The 16,062-nt window shown below is 35.1% G+C and overlaps 1 protein-coding gene across 2 annotated transcripts in view; it reads right to left on the bottom strand.

The window, feature by feature from the left end:
- The window catches only part of LOC105221120 (serine-rich adhesin for platelets), a 150,798-nt gene extending 137,364 nt beyond the window's left edge, over positions 1–13,434 (bottom strand). The window contains exon 1 of one of the 2 annotated variants that reach the window (XM_011197845.3): positions 12,463–13,434. In XM_011197845.3, the coding sequence (XP_011196147.1) occupies positions 12,463–12,520 (58 nt within the window). In that variant the 5' untranslated portion in view covers positions 12,521–13,434. The remainder of the gene's footprint in view (positions 1–12,462) is intronic. The other variant, XM_011197844.3, reaches the window with a different exon arrangement.
- Between the last annotated feature and the right edge of the window lie 2,628 nt (positions 13,435–16,062).

The following is a 16,062-nucleotide window of genomic DNA, read 5'->3' as shown; positions in this document are numbered from 1 at the left end:
ACTAATTGTTTCAAGATGCCGAAAAGTCTCTACTATGCAGATCAGTTTATATAGGTTTTCAATTTTATGGAGAATACCAAAAATGAAAAAGCACCCAAGTCCACCTTACTTTCGCTAAATATCTATCAGGTGAAAACAAAAACCCTGATCATACCAAGTACTTATAGTCGAAGATCCTAAATAATTGATGATCTTAGCTTCAGCTCTGATATAATTTTCTAAGATTTAATATCCGGGCTGAATAAAGAAGATTATGTAGGAACAAGTTCATAACAATACAAAATATCGAGAAACAAAGCTATTGAAGCTGAGAACCGAATATCCAGAAACCCTTTCTATTAATAAGCCTTGTTGAGTAGAAAATTTTTCTCGCATTTTTCTGCAGTCTGATCTTAATTAATAATAAAGGAAAATCAAATGTAAACTAGTTTCTTTTATAGAACATATTGCAAAAATTTTTGATACTTCTAGACTCGCCTTTTTTGTTTATCCTGTTATCGGTTTCACTTCCCCAACACGATAATTAAAGTCTTCAAGTATTCCTACAGGATCCCCGTACAATTTACAAACAACGAGTATGTACACACCTATGTACATTCGTAGAAGCCTAAGCACCGTTGTAATACCAGTGGGTGGTCAGGGTCTTATGAACGTAAAATATGGTCAATTGTTGGTTGTTTGTTATTAGCAGCAATTGTGTTAGCTCAAAGCTGGCTATCAACACCAATACAAACAAAACAACAACAAAAAGCAGCAGCAACAATTTTTCGGTAACAACAGCGTCTAGCCGATTGGATGGATAGCACTGAAATGCAGCAATTTAAATTCATAGCATTGATTGGGTCAATTCGAGTATAGCCGACCTTGAATTTGAACTATTATTGTCGAAATGAAAATGAAATAGGAGCAACTACCGGCCCACACCCAGCGCCAGGCCTAATCTTATTGCCAGCTATTGGTCCTACACACTGAAAAGCCTTAATAAACGAAAATTGAAAACAACAAGTCCACAAAAGCATTGACGCAGTTCAATGGAAAAGAAGGCTGAGTAGGCGACCGATTCGTAGGCGGAATCCGAAAATGAAACAATTGTTGCATTCATAGTTTGAAATTCCATTCATTATTACTGGTGTCTTTGGTTGCTTGATGTAAACATGTGTTTCCATGAAAACAATGCATATTAGGAATTTTTAATATACTAGCCTCTGTAGCAGAACTAAGTGATATTTTGTTCATTCATCACCAAAATTTGAACATGGAATTGGAGTACGCAGGAGAGGTGCAACTTGTTTATTTCCTATTTCTTTAATATTGCTTTCCTTTTTCTAAAATTGTGACCAAGAGCAGCCCAGTCCTTCTCCATCTCCTTTTTTCTCTGCTTCCGCCGGTGAGTACTGCATCGAACACTTTCAGATCTGGAGCACTTTCGTCCATTCGAACAATATGACCTAGCCAGCATAGCCGCTGTCTTTTTATTCGCTGGACTATGTCAGTGTCGTCGAATAACACATACAGCTCATCATTCCATTTTCTGCGGTATTCGCCGTTGGCAATATTTAAGGGACCATAAATCTTCCGCAAAACCTCTCTCCCGAAAACTCCTAGTGCCGTCTCATCGAATGTTGACATCGTCCACACTTCTGCACCGTAAAGTAGGACGGGAATGATGAGGGACTTGTAGAGTTCAGGTTTTGTTCGTCGAGAGAGGACTTTACTTTTCAATTGCCTACTCAGTCCATAGTAGCACCTGTTGGCAAGAGTGATTCTGCGTTGGATTTCAAGGCTGACATTATTATCGGTGTTGATGCTGGTTCCCAGGTAGACGAAATTATCTACTACTTCAAAGTTATGACTGTCAACAGTGACTTGGGAGCCAAACGCGAATGCGCTGACTGTTTGTTTGATGACAGGAGATATTTCGTCTTGTCCTCGTTCACCACCAGACCCATTCGCTTCCCTTCCCTGTCCAGGCGGGAAAACGCAGAACAAACGGCGCGGTTGTTGCTTCCGACGATATCAATATCATCGTCATACGCCAGGAGCTGTACACTCTTGTAGAAGATTGTACCCTCTCTATTTAGTTCTGCAGCTCGTATTATTTTTTCCAGCAATAGATTGAAGAAGTCGCACGATAGTGAGTCACCCTGTCTGAAGCCTCGTCTGGTATCGAACGGCTCGGAGAGGTCCTTCCCGATCCTGACAGAGCTTTTGGTGTTGCTCAACGTCAGCTTACACAGCGGTAATAGTTTTGCGGGGATACCAAATTCAGACATCGCGACATAAAGGCAGCTCTTTTCGTGCTGTCGAAAGCAGCTTTAAAATCGACAAAAAGGAGGTGTGTGTGTCGATCCTCTTTTCACGGGTCTTCTCCAAGATTTGGCGCATGGTGAATATCTGGTCAGATGTAGATTTTCCAGGTCTAAAGCCACACTGATAAGATCCAATCAGTTTGTTGACGGTGGGCTTTAGTCTTTCACACAGTACGCTCGATAGAACCTTATAAGCTACGTTAAGGAGGCTTATTCCACGGTTGCTTTGCGTTTAGTCTAAGGAAATATAGATTCACGTTGTCTGCGGCGTGAATTTTGGTATTTTGTCATTTAATTTCATTTTTAAGAATCCTGCTTCAATTGAAGCTGTCAATAACTCAATAACATGATTTTTTTGTAGAAAAAAATATTATCATTTATGCCATATTTACTGCACCAGAAAGCCAAACTAAATACTCGTTTAGCTTAATAAATACTTGCTATATACTTGTAAATGCATACACATACACATATTGCCAGACAACTTCAACAAACTTCTTTTTCTCCAAACTTGCTGCCACCACGGCACGCATTGGCTTTTGTGGCCAGTAGCAAGTAGCAAGTAGAAGTTGGCCAGAGAAATGAAGTGAAATCAACGCATGAAAACTTTGCCATAACAATTTTGCTAGTAATGTGACCACATTGCCCCAGCCAGTTAGTTAGCTAGCAGAAGATGCAGCGCGAACAGGTAATGTTGCTGCACGTACACACATAGTATATATGGTGTTGTTAAGTGAGTGTTAGTGTGTGTATGTGTGTGGCAGACGGGTATGTAGCCTTCATGTGGCAGATTGCGGGCAAATGTTTTCAATTTATCAACAACGCCCCCAAACTACTCACAGCAACAACTACAACAAACAACAACAGCAGTGAGAGTAATGCAAAAACAACAAGAGGCAAGAGGATTGGACAGCAATGGCAAAAGCAAGCTTTTGGCCACATCGGGTAGACCGTTGCTGGCGTTGGCGGTTGTTAGAAATGCACTTACACACACATACACATATCGATAGAAACTGTCAACTGGCACTGGTGGTCTTGCTTGGACGCCACTGCCAATTGTGCCGCTGTTTGACACATCCGCAAAATCGGGAGCAACCATGAAAGTATTATTGTGCTGGCCACACTACTCGTATCACATGCACCGCTACAACACATGTATATGTATATGTAAATATATATACATATATCTGAGCATAAGTGCATAGCTGTTGATATGCAATTGTGCGCCATCCACCCACCTCACATGTGACATGCAGACACAACAGCACTTCATTATAACTTTTGTTGTTTGTTTGTTGTTGTTGCAGTTGCTGCTGTTGATTTTACTACACAATTGCAGTGTTGTTGTTGTTTCTCGTAATATTTTGTTAATATTATGCTGCCATTCTCTGCCGTCATACTAGTTGTCATAGGCCACAAGTACCAGCAAACACACATATTTACATACATATGTACTTGTATGTATGTGCCACTGTGTGTATTTGCGTGGCTTGCGTGCGTACGACATGGGAGTCAAGCGCTCATAATTGCTTCTTTGTTTGTTTATGAAAGGCTAATTTCTTGTTTGTACTCACATGTTGTTCTAGATTGCAAATTTTCTTCAAATATTTTTGGTAATTATGCGTGGAAAATAATTTCACGGAACGGAAAATTTATGCTGCAAACACAACAACAGCAACAGCAACATAAACAATAATGAAGCATAGTCTACATGTAATTTCGCACCGACGCTGCCAAGTATGTGCCAGTGACATTTCTATATCGGTAGCATAGCTATGTTGCTTAACCCATTAGTGGACAAATGGTACTTTTGACCATTTTAAATTAATAGTTTCTCACAATTTAATTTACTATTAATTTGCCGGTTTTTCAATTTGGGTCTAAATTAACTTTTAAGTTTTTGTTTTTGTATGAAAAATTCAAAAAATAAAATAAAATTGAGATTGTTATAGCCTTTTCGCACAGGAGTTTATTGCTCCATTAACCGACTTTTGCTCGATTAAAGCGTTGATTTAGATCGATTACCATGGATAAGAAAAATCTTATTCTACTACAGTAATTTTTAATCGAATACAAATCGGGTTGATACTGCAATGCAACTCCACTCGTTGTTGTCTACGCTGCAAATTTGGCTGTGTTTATTGATAAAATAGCAATCAGCTGATGAAACTTACCAACTAAAATGTATAACAGCTGATCGTTAATCGAGTAGCCGGCTGTGCGAAAGGCAAAAACGAGTTTCTCAATTATAATATTAATGCATTAAATTAATTTGGTTGTGCGAAAAGGTTATTACGCAACAAGTTTTCTTTATCTAGCAATACTAGTCAATTTGAACTTCTATGTTCATTTCCTGTAGTATACTACATCATAGACAGCAAACTTCAGAAACATTCCCAATCGTTGCATACATTTTGGCGTGCAGAACAGAAATATTTATCATCAAGTTAAGTTTTTAATCAGAACTATAATTGAAAGTCATCTTTAATTCAATGCTTATGGCTTTGATATATTTATAAAACAATTTGGCTGCTGGATCTATTTTTAAATAAGCTAGTAGATCAAGGGCTATGTGAGTTTTGCGTTTTAATACTTTTGAATCATTCTGGACAATTTTTACCATATCGCTACGAATCATATAACCAATTATAGTTATAATTTAGTAGTTTTCGTTGTATTGAATTTTCAGGCCAAGTCCACTCACCTGCAAATAAATAAGAAAGAGAAATATAAGTTAATTGGTAAGGAGACAATAAGCAAACTTATTTTATTTTTATATAAATTTTCATTTTCTCCAATGACAATGGCATAACAGAGAATACGTAATACTTGGATTGTCGAAAAATCAAAACTTTTAGAACACTTTTTGAGACATCCCATTAATTGAATCGATTGACATGTTTTTCCTTATTTCAGTCGATTAGCGAAACTTCTCGTAATCAAGTCAATTAACAAATGTACTATAAGCAAACCCATTATAATTTAAAAAGAAGGAAATGAAAAAGTGGATGAGTTGGCTTGCTCAGGGGCAGCTGGGAACGCAGTTTCCCTCCAGCGCTGCCTGAAGCAATGGATGCTAGGAGAACATCTCAGGTCCTGGAGCATGTGCAACACGGATCGTACCACAAAACTACTAAGAGGTAGTGTTGACACTGGACAGACTAAAAAACTTCTTACTTTCAGCAAAAGAGAACTAAGCTGTATCACGAGGGTTATCACGGGGCACCTACCTCTAAGAGGCCACCTGCAGAGACTTGGTATAGTAGATTCGGCAGAATGCAGGGCGGGCGCGGAAGATGGCGAGACAGTAGAGCATTATCTCTCCGAATGCCCAGCCTTCTGTCAGTTAAGAAGAGATACCTTCCATGGCTCCCATTACTCTAATAAGAAATTGTGCAGCTGGGATGGAAAAAACTCAGAAGCATCGTTAAATCACCGAGTTGTTCAGGACCGCTTGCGGTCAGGCTCTCTTCGCCTCCCTTTTCAACCAACCAACCAACTAACCATAATTTAAAACAATTAGACAAAATATTTAATTATCAAATTATTAGACAATTAGTAAATTACCTCTTAATTTTGTCAGTTAGCGAATTGGCTTTAGTATATGTAGTCTATTTGCAATTTGTCCATACGTTTAAAAGGAAGATATATAAGGAAAAGTTACTAATGCCTAAATTAAATAAATACGATATATGATGTATGAAAAAATTTAAAATTGACTAAATTAATTAGTGAACTAATTCAAATTGTGATTATCAGAAAAAAGAAAGTCTTTGCAGCCGATAAGAAAAGATAGAAGTCAAAATAAAATCTATAAAAGGGCTATTCGCAAAGAACAGAAAATTGTATATTTATTAAAGTCGTAATCTACAAACATCGTTCCACAAAAAGAAAAACAAAAATAATTTTTCAACCCTCTAATTGAAAGAGGCCTCTTAAAATAATTATAAAAACTAAATTTGTCCACCATCAAAGTAAATTCAAAGCGTTTTTTAATGACCCACTATAGGCAGATCATCAATAATGCGCGACAGCTTCCTCCAAAATGAACCGAAATAGAAATTCCAGCAGAGCCGTGTGTTGTTCAGATGTGGTGTTGACAAACAAATCACCGCCGAGGAGGAAAGCGCAAAATGAAGACATTTCAAGTTTCGAAAGGAAAGGAAAGGTATACCGAGGCTGGTCGTAAAAGCGAAAGCTCCAAACAAATGCCAAGCGAATGCGACGAAAATGTGGTAACTGAACAATTTATGGCATGTAACGGCCATAAAACTTTAAAATATGTCACAGAATTTCACGCACACCTATGACTGTGGGGATTGTTGTTGTGCAAGAACAACTTCCCCTTGACATCAGGCACTTTACAACGACACGCGCTTTTGTTATTGTAATGTCGCTACAACATGTAAGAAAATGTTGGCTGCTCTCTAACTTGTGTGTGCCAAGCGGCTACACTGTGCCACCGAGGCACACAAAAGCGTAGTGTGGGTGGCGGCTAAATTCGCTCGGCGCAAGAATTTAATGTGTAAAATCATTACTTTACATTTTATTAATATTTTTTGTTGTTGTTGTTGTTGCTGGTCTGTGTATTAGTTTAATAATAAAAATTTATGTTGCGCCTAATAGTAAATATGATAAATTTCAAATTTAATCACTTTGTTTGCGGCAATTAATTGCAAGCGATTTGCGAGGATTTCGCGCGAGTTGTTTATCTGTCGTGTTTATCACAGCGCAGTATGCTGGCGGCTGACATACATACAAAGATGCTCAGATGCTTAGCTGCTTGGACCGACAAGTGTGCAATAAATATGCAAACAACTGTTAATTGTTGTTTTTGTTATTCTATATTATTGTATACTTATTTGCACTTACTACTGGCGCAGTTTGCATACATTTTTTTGGCATTTTTGTTGTTGTTTTTATAATTAAAATGGTTTTTGTTGGCCGCTCTGCTGCTCTGCTCATTCTTAGCCGAATTTAGCGAGAAATCGAGTCAAGGTTTTTTGCAAGATTTTCTCTGCTCAACTTTTACTTTGTTGCCATGTAAAAGCATGTGTCTGCGTGTGTTTGTTTGTGTGTGCATTTGTTTACTTCGCTTACGATTAGTTAAGTAATCTGCTATGTAATGTGTGCGCAGGCACTGTGAATGCCGTCGTGTCGCTAGCAATTGTGTTGCGTATTAATTGGGTAGCAACACGCCTACACAGGCAGCCAACTTGCATACATATTCACAAAGAAACTGACATATGTACATATGTATGTATGAACAGCTGGCCGGACAGCGCACTTGAGGGCTTCCTCAACTGGGTCTGAGTAGTGAGGTAAACAGAAAAGTAGCTTGTTTTGACATTTCCCCTTACACTATAAAAGACTAAACTGTTAAGAAAACAAAAGACATTTTAATTTTTATTTTAATTATTTATTTCTATTCTTTTAATGAGAAAAAGATAATAAAAAATTATTGTTATAATGAAAAATGATTATTATTGTAATTAAAAAATATTATTAACAACTAATTATCAATTCATAACCGATTCGACATAATCAACTAAAACATAATAAAAAAAAATTATTTGAAGAATTTCAGTTTTGGTCCAAATTGTTACTTTTGTATTTAAAGGATCGTTCCATTTCGAAGATCCTTACTTTTTTTAAGAAAAAAACACAGACAATATAAATTTAATGGAATGCTTCTTATCATTCGAAGGAACATTCTTTGGCATTCAGTCGCCATTGACAGTTACGTTCTCGCCGGCTTAATTTTTGAAGAAATATGGACCGATGGTTCCAACGGCCCACAAACCACACCAAACCGTTGGTTTTTCTGGATGGAATCGAAGCTCTTGAATCTCTTCAGGTGGCTCTTCGTCGCAAATGCGGCAATTTCGCTTATCTACATACTCATTGAGCCAGAAATGGATCTCACAACTGAACAGATTTTAGCTCCAAAATGTCGGATCTTCCTCTAACTTTCCTAAAGCCCATAGAATGAAGCGATGGGAACTTCGAGCGTCTATTGTTTTTGCTGTATTTTGTACACTTTAAATTTAAGATCTCGACCTAAAATGCGCCATACGACAGTCCGGGTTGCTGCGAATGTCGCCGAATCGACTCTCCGCGGTCTTCCTGTACACTCTCAGCTACGGCTACTATATGTATTTTCTTCCTTACGTGCTAGACGTGATCTATTCTGTCGAATATTATCCATAATGAGTGCTTGGTCTCAAGATGGGTGATGTTGGGGATGAGTAGGCCGATTATGTTGACCACAAGTTGAGCGAACCCCGCGAAACACATTCTTTACAGAATTTTCGTAATAAAGTTTAACAATTTGTAAACGTTGTTCAGGCGTAAGTCTTTCCATGACGAAATAGCAAATAATACTGAACAAAAGTAACATGACAGTTTCTCCAGTTTATATTACGAAAATAAATTACAGAATCGTTCTGTACTAACGGATTACCCTAATCTATAGTGACTACTTCAATATTTCATAGAATTCTTTGTTTCTCTTGAGATTAAATTTGTTCTCATCGAATACTTGAGATTATCAGCCTCCATATACGCCATACATGGCTCCATGTGTCTTTTTCCTATTTCCAAAAATACTATCCCAAAAATCTAATCTGAGAAGTGTTTCGACGATTGGAAGAAGCGCTGGCATACTATCGAATGAGGTCTACTAGGCGACAACATTATGGTAGACGAATAAATAGATTATATGTTCAAGACACGATGCGGTTTCCGTTTTGAACACTCCTCGTATATACATACATCTTCCGATTCTACGACAGCCGGAATGAATACGAATTTTTGCTCGGACAAGGACTGTATTCTACAAAAAAATTTAGGCATTTTTTACACAAATGGATCCTGACTACATAACTGATTTATGCTTAACTCACACACTATGTATTTATAGACCCTCGAAATGTATCGACGAATTCTTTCAATGCCACCGAGTACTGAAATTTCCAATTTAGATCACGCTCAAAGTCAACATGATGTGTGACACTATCATTACTAACGGTCACGGTTGCGTTTGTTTTTCTATCGAATATGCTATGCAATGCACAACAGAGCAAGGCAAATAGTTACAGCGTTTTCAAGGTTCTATTCGCCGCTCACTATGTAAACAAGTTGTTTTGGCCAAAACTGACAGCAATGCCAAACAGAGTGTAAATATATGCAAAAGGTAAATTATATTTGAGTTTTTGATTGTTTCCATCATAGTTACGAAGCTCGTTAGCAGATTTTTAAAAATTCACAGAATTTTCATAGTTTCGTATTTATTTGTTTGGTTGAACTATTGTTTTTTTTGTTGTATTTTTTTATTATTATTATTAGTCATTGTGCAGCTGTTCGGGCAGTAGCCAAATTCTAACAAAATATAGCTGCTGTTTAGCAAAGGCGGCAAAATTTTTATTGAAATCATAAAAATTTGTTTACAAAATTCGTATCCTACGCTTATATATACATACATATGTATATGTAGTCGATACATCTATGTAAGTATGTATATGCAGGCAGCCAGTTTTAGTCGATTGTAATATTAAAATCTTGTTTATTTTTAAACATCCTCGTGTAATTAATTGAATTTAGAAGCAAAAGTCATTAAGACGCTTGGCACAACAACAATCTTGTGCTTTGCTCTCATTTTCTAAAAATACAACAAAGATTTTAGTCACATAATAATCAAATAAGTGTGCCAATTAATAAATTTTTATTCAAAAATATTTCCAATATTCTTCAAGCATAAAAACTCGTCGTAAATTTGTTCAGGAATGTGTCGAAATGCACTTCGCTACTTGGTAACTGCATACCATGGAGGTTATGTAATGGCGCCGGTATATTTTGTATCCCAATTCCTTAGAAATGGTTGTGGAAGACAGTTCTATTAGTTTTATTCCCGGTGGTAGACTGTTAGATATCCGAAATTATAAGTTCTTGGAAACATATTAAGACAAAGCGGAGAATGAAACTTCGGGTCTCACAATCGACTGCGAATGAGTTGTCTCAATAGTTTTTGTCCAATTACAAAAACTTTCGAAACACAAAAGCACTGAGATTGTACTTGGGATATACACCCCTACCTATACATTGAAGTGACATACCACATACTGACTAATCTGAAAAGCTACTCGTTCAAGGCTAAAAGCCTCGTACTTATTCGTATAATAAGATCGAATCGAAACACTCGAAGATACACGAAACTTCAATAATAGAACGGACTTGGTTTAGACGATTCACCGATCTAGAAAAAAAAAAACAACGGAACATTTCCAACAACAAAGATAAGGTAAACACGCCTGAGATAGAAAACCATTGAGTTAGACCATGTCTCTTAGCTAGGAATTATACAAAGCTCGAAGAAAATATTAAAAAAAATATATTTTTATATACCAAAATACTACAACAGTGTTAAAAGAAAGAGAAGAACCACCACACAACTGTATTGGAATAAGTTTGTTTACCGTTAACACACTCACACCTTAACAGCTACTTTTTTAATCGAAACACTTAAATAAAGTGAGATTTGCTTAAACTGCTGTGTAGTCGAGGGGGGGCGTGTATGCCGCTACATACGAAGAAGAAGAGAGTACTTAAATAGGAGTGCATATAAAACTCACAACTATCCGATATATATGTACATATGTATGTATATTTCTTCTCGACCAGATACATCTAAACATATAACACACATACTTAGGTATGTATGTATGTATGTATGCGAGAATGGCATAAATCTTTCAATTAACTCATTAAAGAGATCTTATTATGCGGTGATTACAATTTCTGTTTAGTTTACATTGCTAATAGCCGAGTGGGGAGGGGGTGGCAGTGGTGCTGATTATGCAGAAAAGAAGTAGCCACACTTGGAGTAAAGGTAAATGTGCACAAATACTAATTTAGTTGAATGTATGTATTATATGCACCCATTCCATACTCGTATACACAATGTGAAAGCAAAAACAACAAATTTTGAAAATCGGAAACTTGCAACACATTCAGGTTAATGAACTTGAGTCGTTTTCTAGTTCAAAACCATTGATGCAAATGGTCGATATTCGTATTTACATGACGTGTGCGAGATCTTTTCTTCCTTGCTTTGTTTGTTATTTTTGTAATGAAACTTTCGGTATGGAAAGTAATATTTATGATACATTTTTAATAAAAAATTAGGAATTTTTATGCATACAGTTGAACTTCCTCAACTCGAATCACTATAATCCACAAAAAAAAAACTTCAAGTTAGAGAGACTTCGTGTTATGGAACTTCAACTTTATATAGTAAAATATATTACATTAAATGATTTTCAAATAATCATTTTTATTTTACCAGCAGCATTTCCACCTTTCCATCTCTTTATAAAACTATTTTATTTTAAAAGATTGAAAATGTCATTCATATACTTTACAATAGTGTCCAGATAACTTAGTTAGAGTAATTGTATTCGCTTCTCTGAATTTTGAAATCTCTTCCACACTCAGACTCACTCACCGGGACACCTTTCCCTATTCTTCCAATGGAAACAACAACAAAATTTGAATTTAGCTTTTAACCTTTTAAGACGAAGACGAAGTTTCGTGGAAATATTTTTCATAGAAATTTTAATAAGTAATAATAGAGGAGAATTGTATATTTAGAGTACAAAGCAACGAAAAATCTTCAAAAGTGGAGAGCAAGTTGGAAAAATATTAATGACTAAAGATATTGATTTTCACTTCTTTGAAGGGGTTTCATCATATCAGCCATAGAAAACAGAAATCTTCTTCTGATCAGCACTTTATACACACATTTTGATGACACCAATTTACAAACATATTTATGACACTATTCAAAATCGTCATGAATATTTTTTAAACATACATAAAATATTTCAATTCGAGAAAAATTAATATCAATTTTCTATAATTTTCAAAAAAATTTTTATTTAATAAATTTTATAAAATTAAGGTATCAAAAATATTTTACACAATTCTTTTACAACTTTATCACTGAAAAAAAATATTGCATTTAAAAAAATAATAATTTTTTAATTTATTTTTTTAATCTAACCTAAACCTCACCACTTCCAAATTGCTTCACATTTCATACTCAATTATCAGTCAATTAACAATTTCACACTCAACACCCAAACAATCAGCTCACCCTCACAATATCTGCAACATTTCGCTGGTGGTTCATCCGTATCAGCAATGACCCGCATGATCGCCACGAAGGCCCACACGAAAACGCAGCCACAGTCGAACCGACGACGACAACGACGGATCACAGCCGGCTTAATAGCCGCACTGGCTGCATTTGTTGTGAACTTGCAAAAAATATGCAGATCAGTTGTTGGACTAGAGACAACAACTACCAAATAGAATACCAACAAAACACTGCATGAACTTAGCTTGATAGCGAAATGATTTTTATTTAAGATATTGTTTGATGGTTTTTATTTTTTTTTTGGATCAGTATTACTCCCGAATTTGTAAAATATTTAGTATTCAAATTCAAAAATTTATTTTAAAGTGTTTAAAGTATTAAATTATGATTTTTTTTTCGTTTTAGCAAACTTTTATTTAGTTTAGTTTTTTCTCTTTATTTTCACTTTAGTTTTATTTGTTTTTATTATTTTTCCTTAATTTTTTTTCATTTTTTCTGTACCACTTTTTTTGATAACACTTTCTTCCAGATTCTCACTTCCTTATTATACCGGTACTTCACGTAATTTTAACGATCTGAATAACCGTAGTAAGTGTAATCGTTGCCAACCTTCGCGAAATAATAATTGTAATAGTAACTTTTCGTTCTTAATGGAATGATTATTGCGTTTGAATGCTGAAAATTTAGCATTTTCCTTTAGGCCACTGAGTTTACGCGAATTCCGCGATTCAAAATCAATAAAACAGCTGTTTATTGTTTGAAAATCTTTGATTTTTGCTTATCTTGTGGCATTTTAGACACACGCACTTTAAAAAAACTCTCCTGTAGAGAGTAGTTTGAAGTTATGGAGCGTTTGGAAAATTGAAATTTCTTATGAAATGTTTCTAAAAAACACTTGGTCTCACTTTTTTAATTTTTTTTATGGCGCGTTTTCGTTTATTTAAATTATTTTTAATTTATTCTTAATGAGAGTTAAAATTTCTTAAATTGGTTTATGCAAAGAATATTATATATTTAAAGAATATTTTTAATCAATAGAATATTAAATATTTTATTATCGTTATTATTCTAAAGTAATTTCGTTTTATTATTTGTAATATTTCGTTTTGTGCGCATCGTTTGATAAATATTAGAAATTTATGTTTGAATAATTAAATATTTCCTAAATTATTAAGTTCGTTTCGTTTATTTAGCGTTCTTCGTTTATATTTCACTTTAAAAAAATTTATAGTTTAAATTCTATTAACTTCAATCGCAAGCAAACCAGCCACTACACATACGAAAAAGGCGTTCAATATTTTTCGTTTTTCAAAAAAACACTTCAAAAATTTCACACGAAAACACGCACACTCGACACGAATTCAGTTTTGTTTAATTAATTTGTGATTTTAAACAAAACCAGTGAATTAAAAATCATAAAATTTTAAAATTTAATTCAACTCAAAACTACCGTTAACTCGTTTACTATTCGTTTTTTTCACTTTTCTTTAACTTCAACTTTTAGTGCAAACACATTCTCTAAAAGTTTTCATCTTTCACTTGGTCCACAAAAAATCTTTACGCGCGTTGCTTTCTTCTGTCCGAAATGTACGTTCTAACGTGAAACCTCCGCAGAGACCACTGACGTGATTTTCCAAATCAAAAACGCTTTTCGCATATCACAGCACACAGAGATGATCGAAAAAACGCTTTTCTTTTTCGAAAATTAAGCGAAAATCTCAAAATCAAAATTGTAAGAAAAATAAAAACAAACACACACCTTAAAATACTGTAGCAACAGTGTTTTGAGGTGAGGGAATTCTCGAAAAATACATACACACCGAACGCATGCTAAATGTGTCCAAAACGTGGAGAGCGCGCGCCAACGCGAGAGTGGGAGAGTGAATGCGTGATCACAAGGAGCTAAACTTTCGAAACGGTGAGCACGAAAACGGCACAATTTTCCGTATGAAAATGCGTATGTAGTTTTCGAAACAGTGTGATACAGAAAAAGCTAAAAGTACAATGGAAAATGAAGGAAAACTAACGAAAGCAGGAAAAAAACGCACGAGAAAAGTTCTCAATGAAAATCTGCTACAGACGAAAAAAAAACTAAATAAAAGGTGTGTTAAAACAAATTGAAATCACCTATAAACTATTATAAATAATTAAAAAATTCTAAAATACAAAAAATAAAACATTTCAAAAACGCAATTTTCTAATTTAAATAAACTCAAAAATGAATTTTTCAAATTAACAGCATTTTCAAAATTCAACTAAAACTTCTAACACACAGTGGAAGTCAAAAAAAAGTATTTGAAAACACACATTTTCACAAATCAAAAAGCGTATTATGAAATCTCTCACGCGAATAATGAATGAGCGCGCTTCGGGCGCTCACACTCACGAAACGCATTCGTAACAATTTCAAAACTGTATGCATGCATGCGAACATATCTCGTAAGTTTGTGTCTTTTGAGTAGCATTTTCGAAACCACTTTCGCTCGCTTGCTTCGTTTCAAATCCAAACATATTTTCAAATGAGCAACGCGTGTTGCAACAAATCATACAAATTCACTTACCTAGCTTTTTTAGATAAGAAAAGTTGCAGTGTTGCTCACCTACGCTTTCTGTGTTCTGCATTTTTTTTCGTGCGCTCAATTTATGTCTTCGAAAAATAAGAAATGGTGTTCGAAATCCCTCATAGATACATTTTCGAAATATGTATTTTTGAAACATTTGAGTATTCGCAATTTGATTAGAAAAGCTTTCGCGCTCAGTACTGAAATGTTGCTTAATCTCTTATTGGTTTTCGAAAAAGTTTTCCACCCGCATTTTTTCGAAATTGTTTGTTGTTACATTGATAAAGAGTTGTGTGTTTTATATAATAAATGATTTAATAAATTGTTGTTGAATTGATTAGATAATCATCAAAGCTTATGGCTAGTTCACAATTCAAAATAAATTGAAATATGTGAAGGCACGTTGTCTTCGTAAAAATAAAAGAAATCTAACAAATTGGCGATGAGTGTAAATTATCGATACAAAGGACCATCATTATAAGATCGGTCGCATATTAAAAGTCTAGTAAAGAATATCGAATCCAAAAATTATGCTTATTATGCTTTGAAGTAATTTGTTAATAAATAATTAGATTATTCGAAATTTTTATTATAATATGTGTTGAATATTCTTGAAGTCGATTATTTTGATGTCAGTACGACTCAAAAAGGCAGTTTAGTCTTTACTACAACGTTAGTAGACAACCAAGATACTAAAAACTTTAGGACTCCCCAAATCAGCAAAAATGAAACCCATGAGACGAAAAACGATACTATTTTTTTTTAATCTTAGAATAATTGATTGATATGAGGATCAAATGAGCTTCCCTTGGTCCTACTCGTCTAATATAATTCTGTGGGTGGGAGACGAGGCTGCTACCAACGGCGGGCACATCGATAATTTAAGTGGAATATTAGAAATAAAGCTACTAGAAGCGCTCTTCTCGAGGATGAACGCCTATCCAAGTGTACCCATGCCGACGTTTCATTAAGCGGGGTGGTTTGGTGGCGTCAAAATCCTAAAATGCAAGGACGACCTGACAAGGGTGAGGGAAAC

Source organism: Zeugodacus cucurbitae, chromosome 4, assembly GCF_028554725.1.
Source record: "Zeugodacus cucurbitae isolate PBARC_wt_2022May chromosome 4, idZeuCucr1.2, whole genome shotgun sequence".
NCBI lineage: Eukaryota > Metazoa > Arthropoda > Insecta > Diptera > Tephritidae > Zeugodacus > Zeugodacus cucurbitae.
Note: the sequence above shows the minus strand (reverse complement) of the source record. Positions and strands in the feature narration are given on the sequence as shown.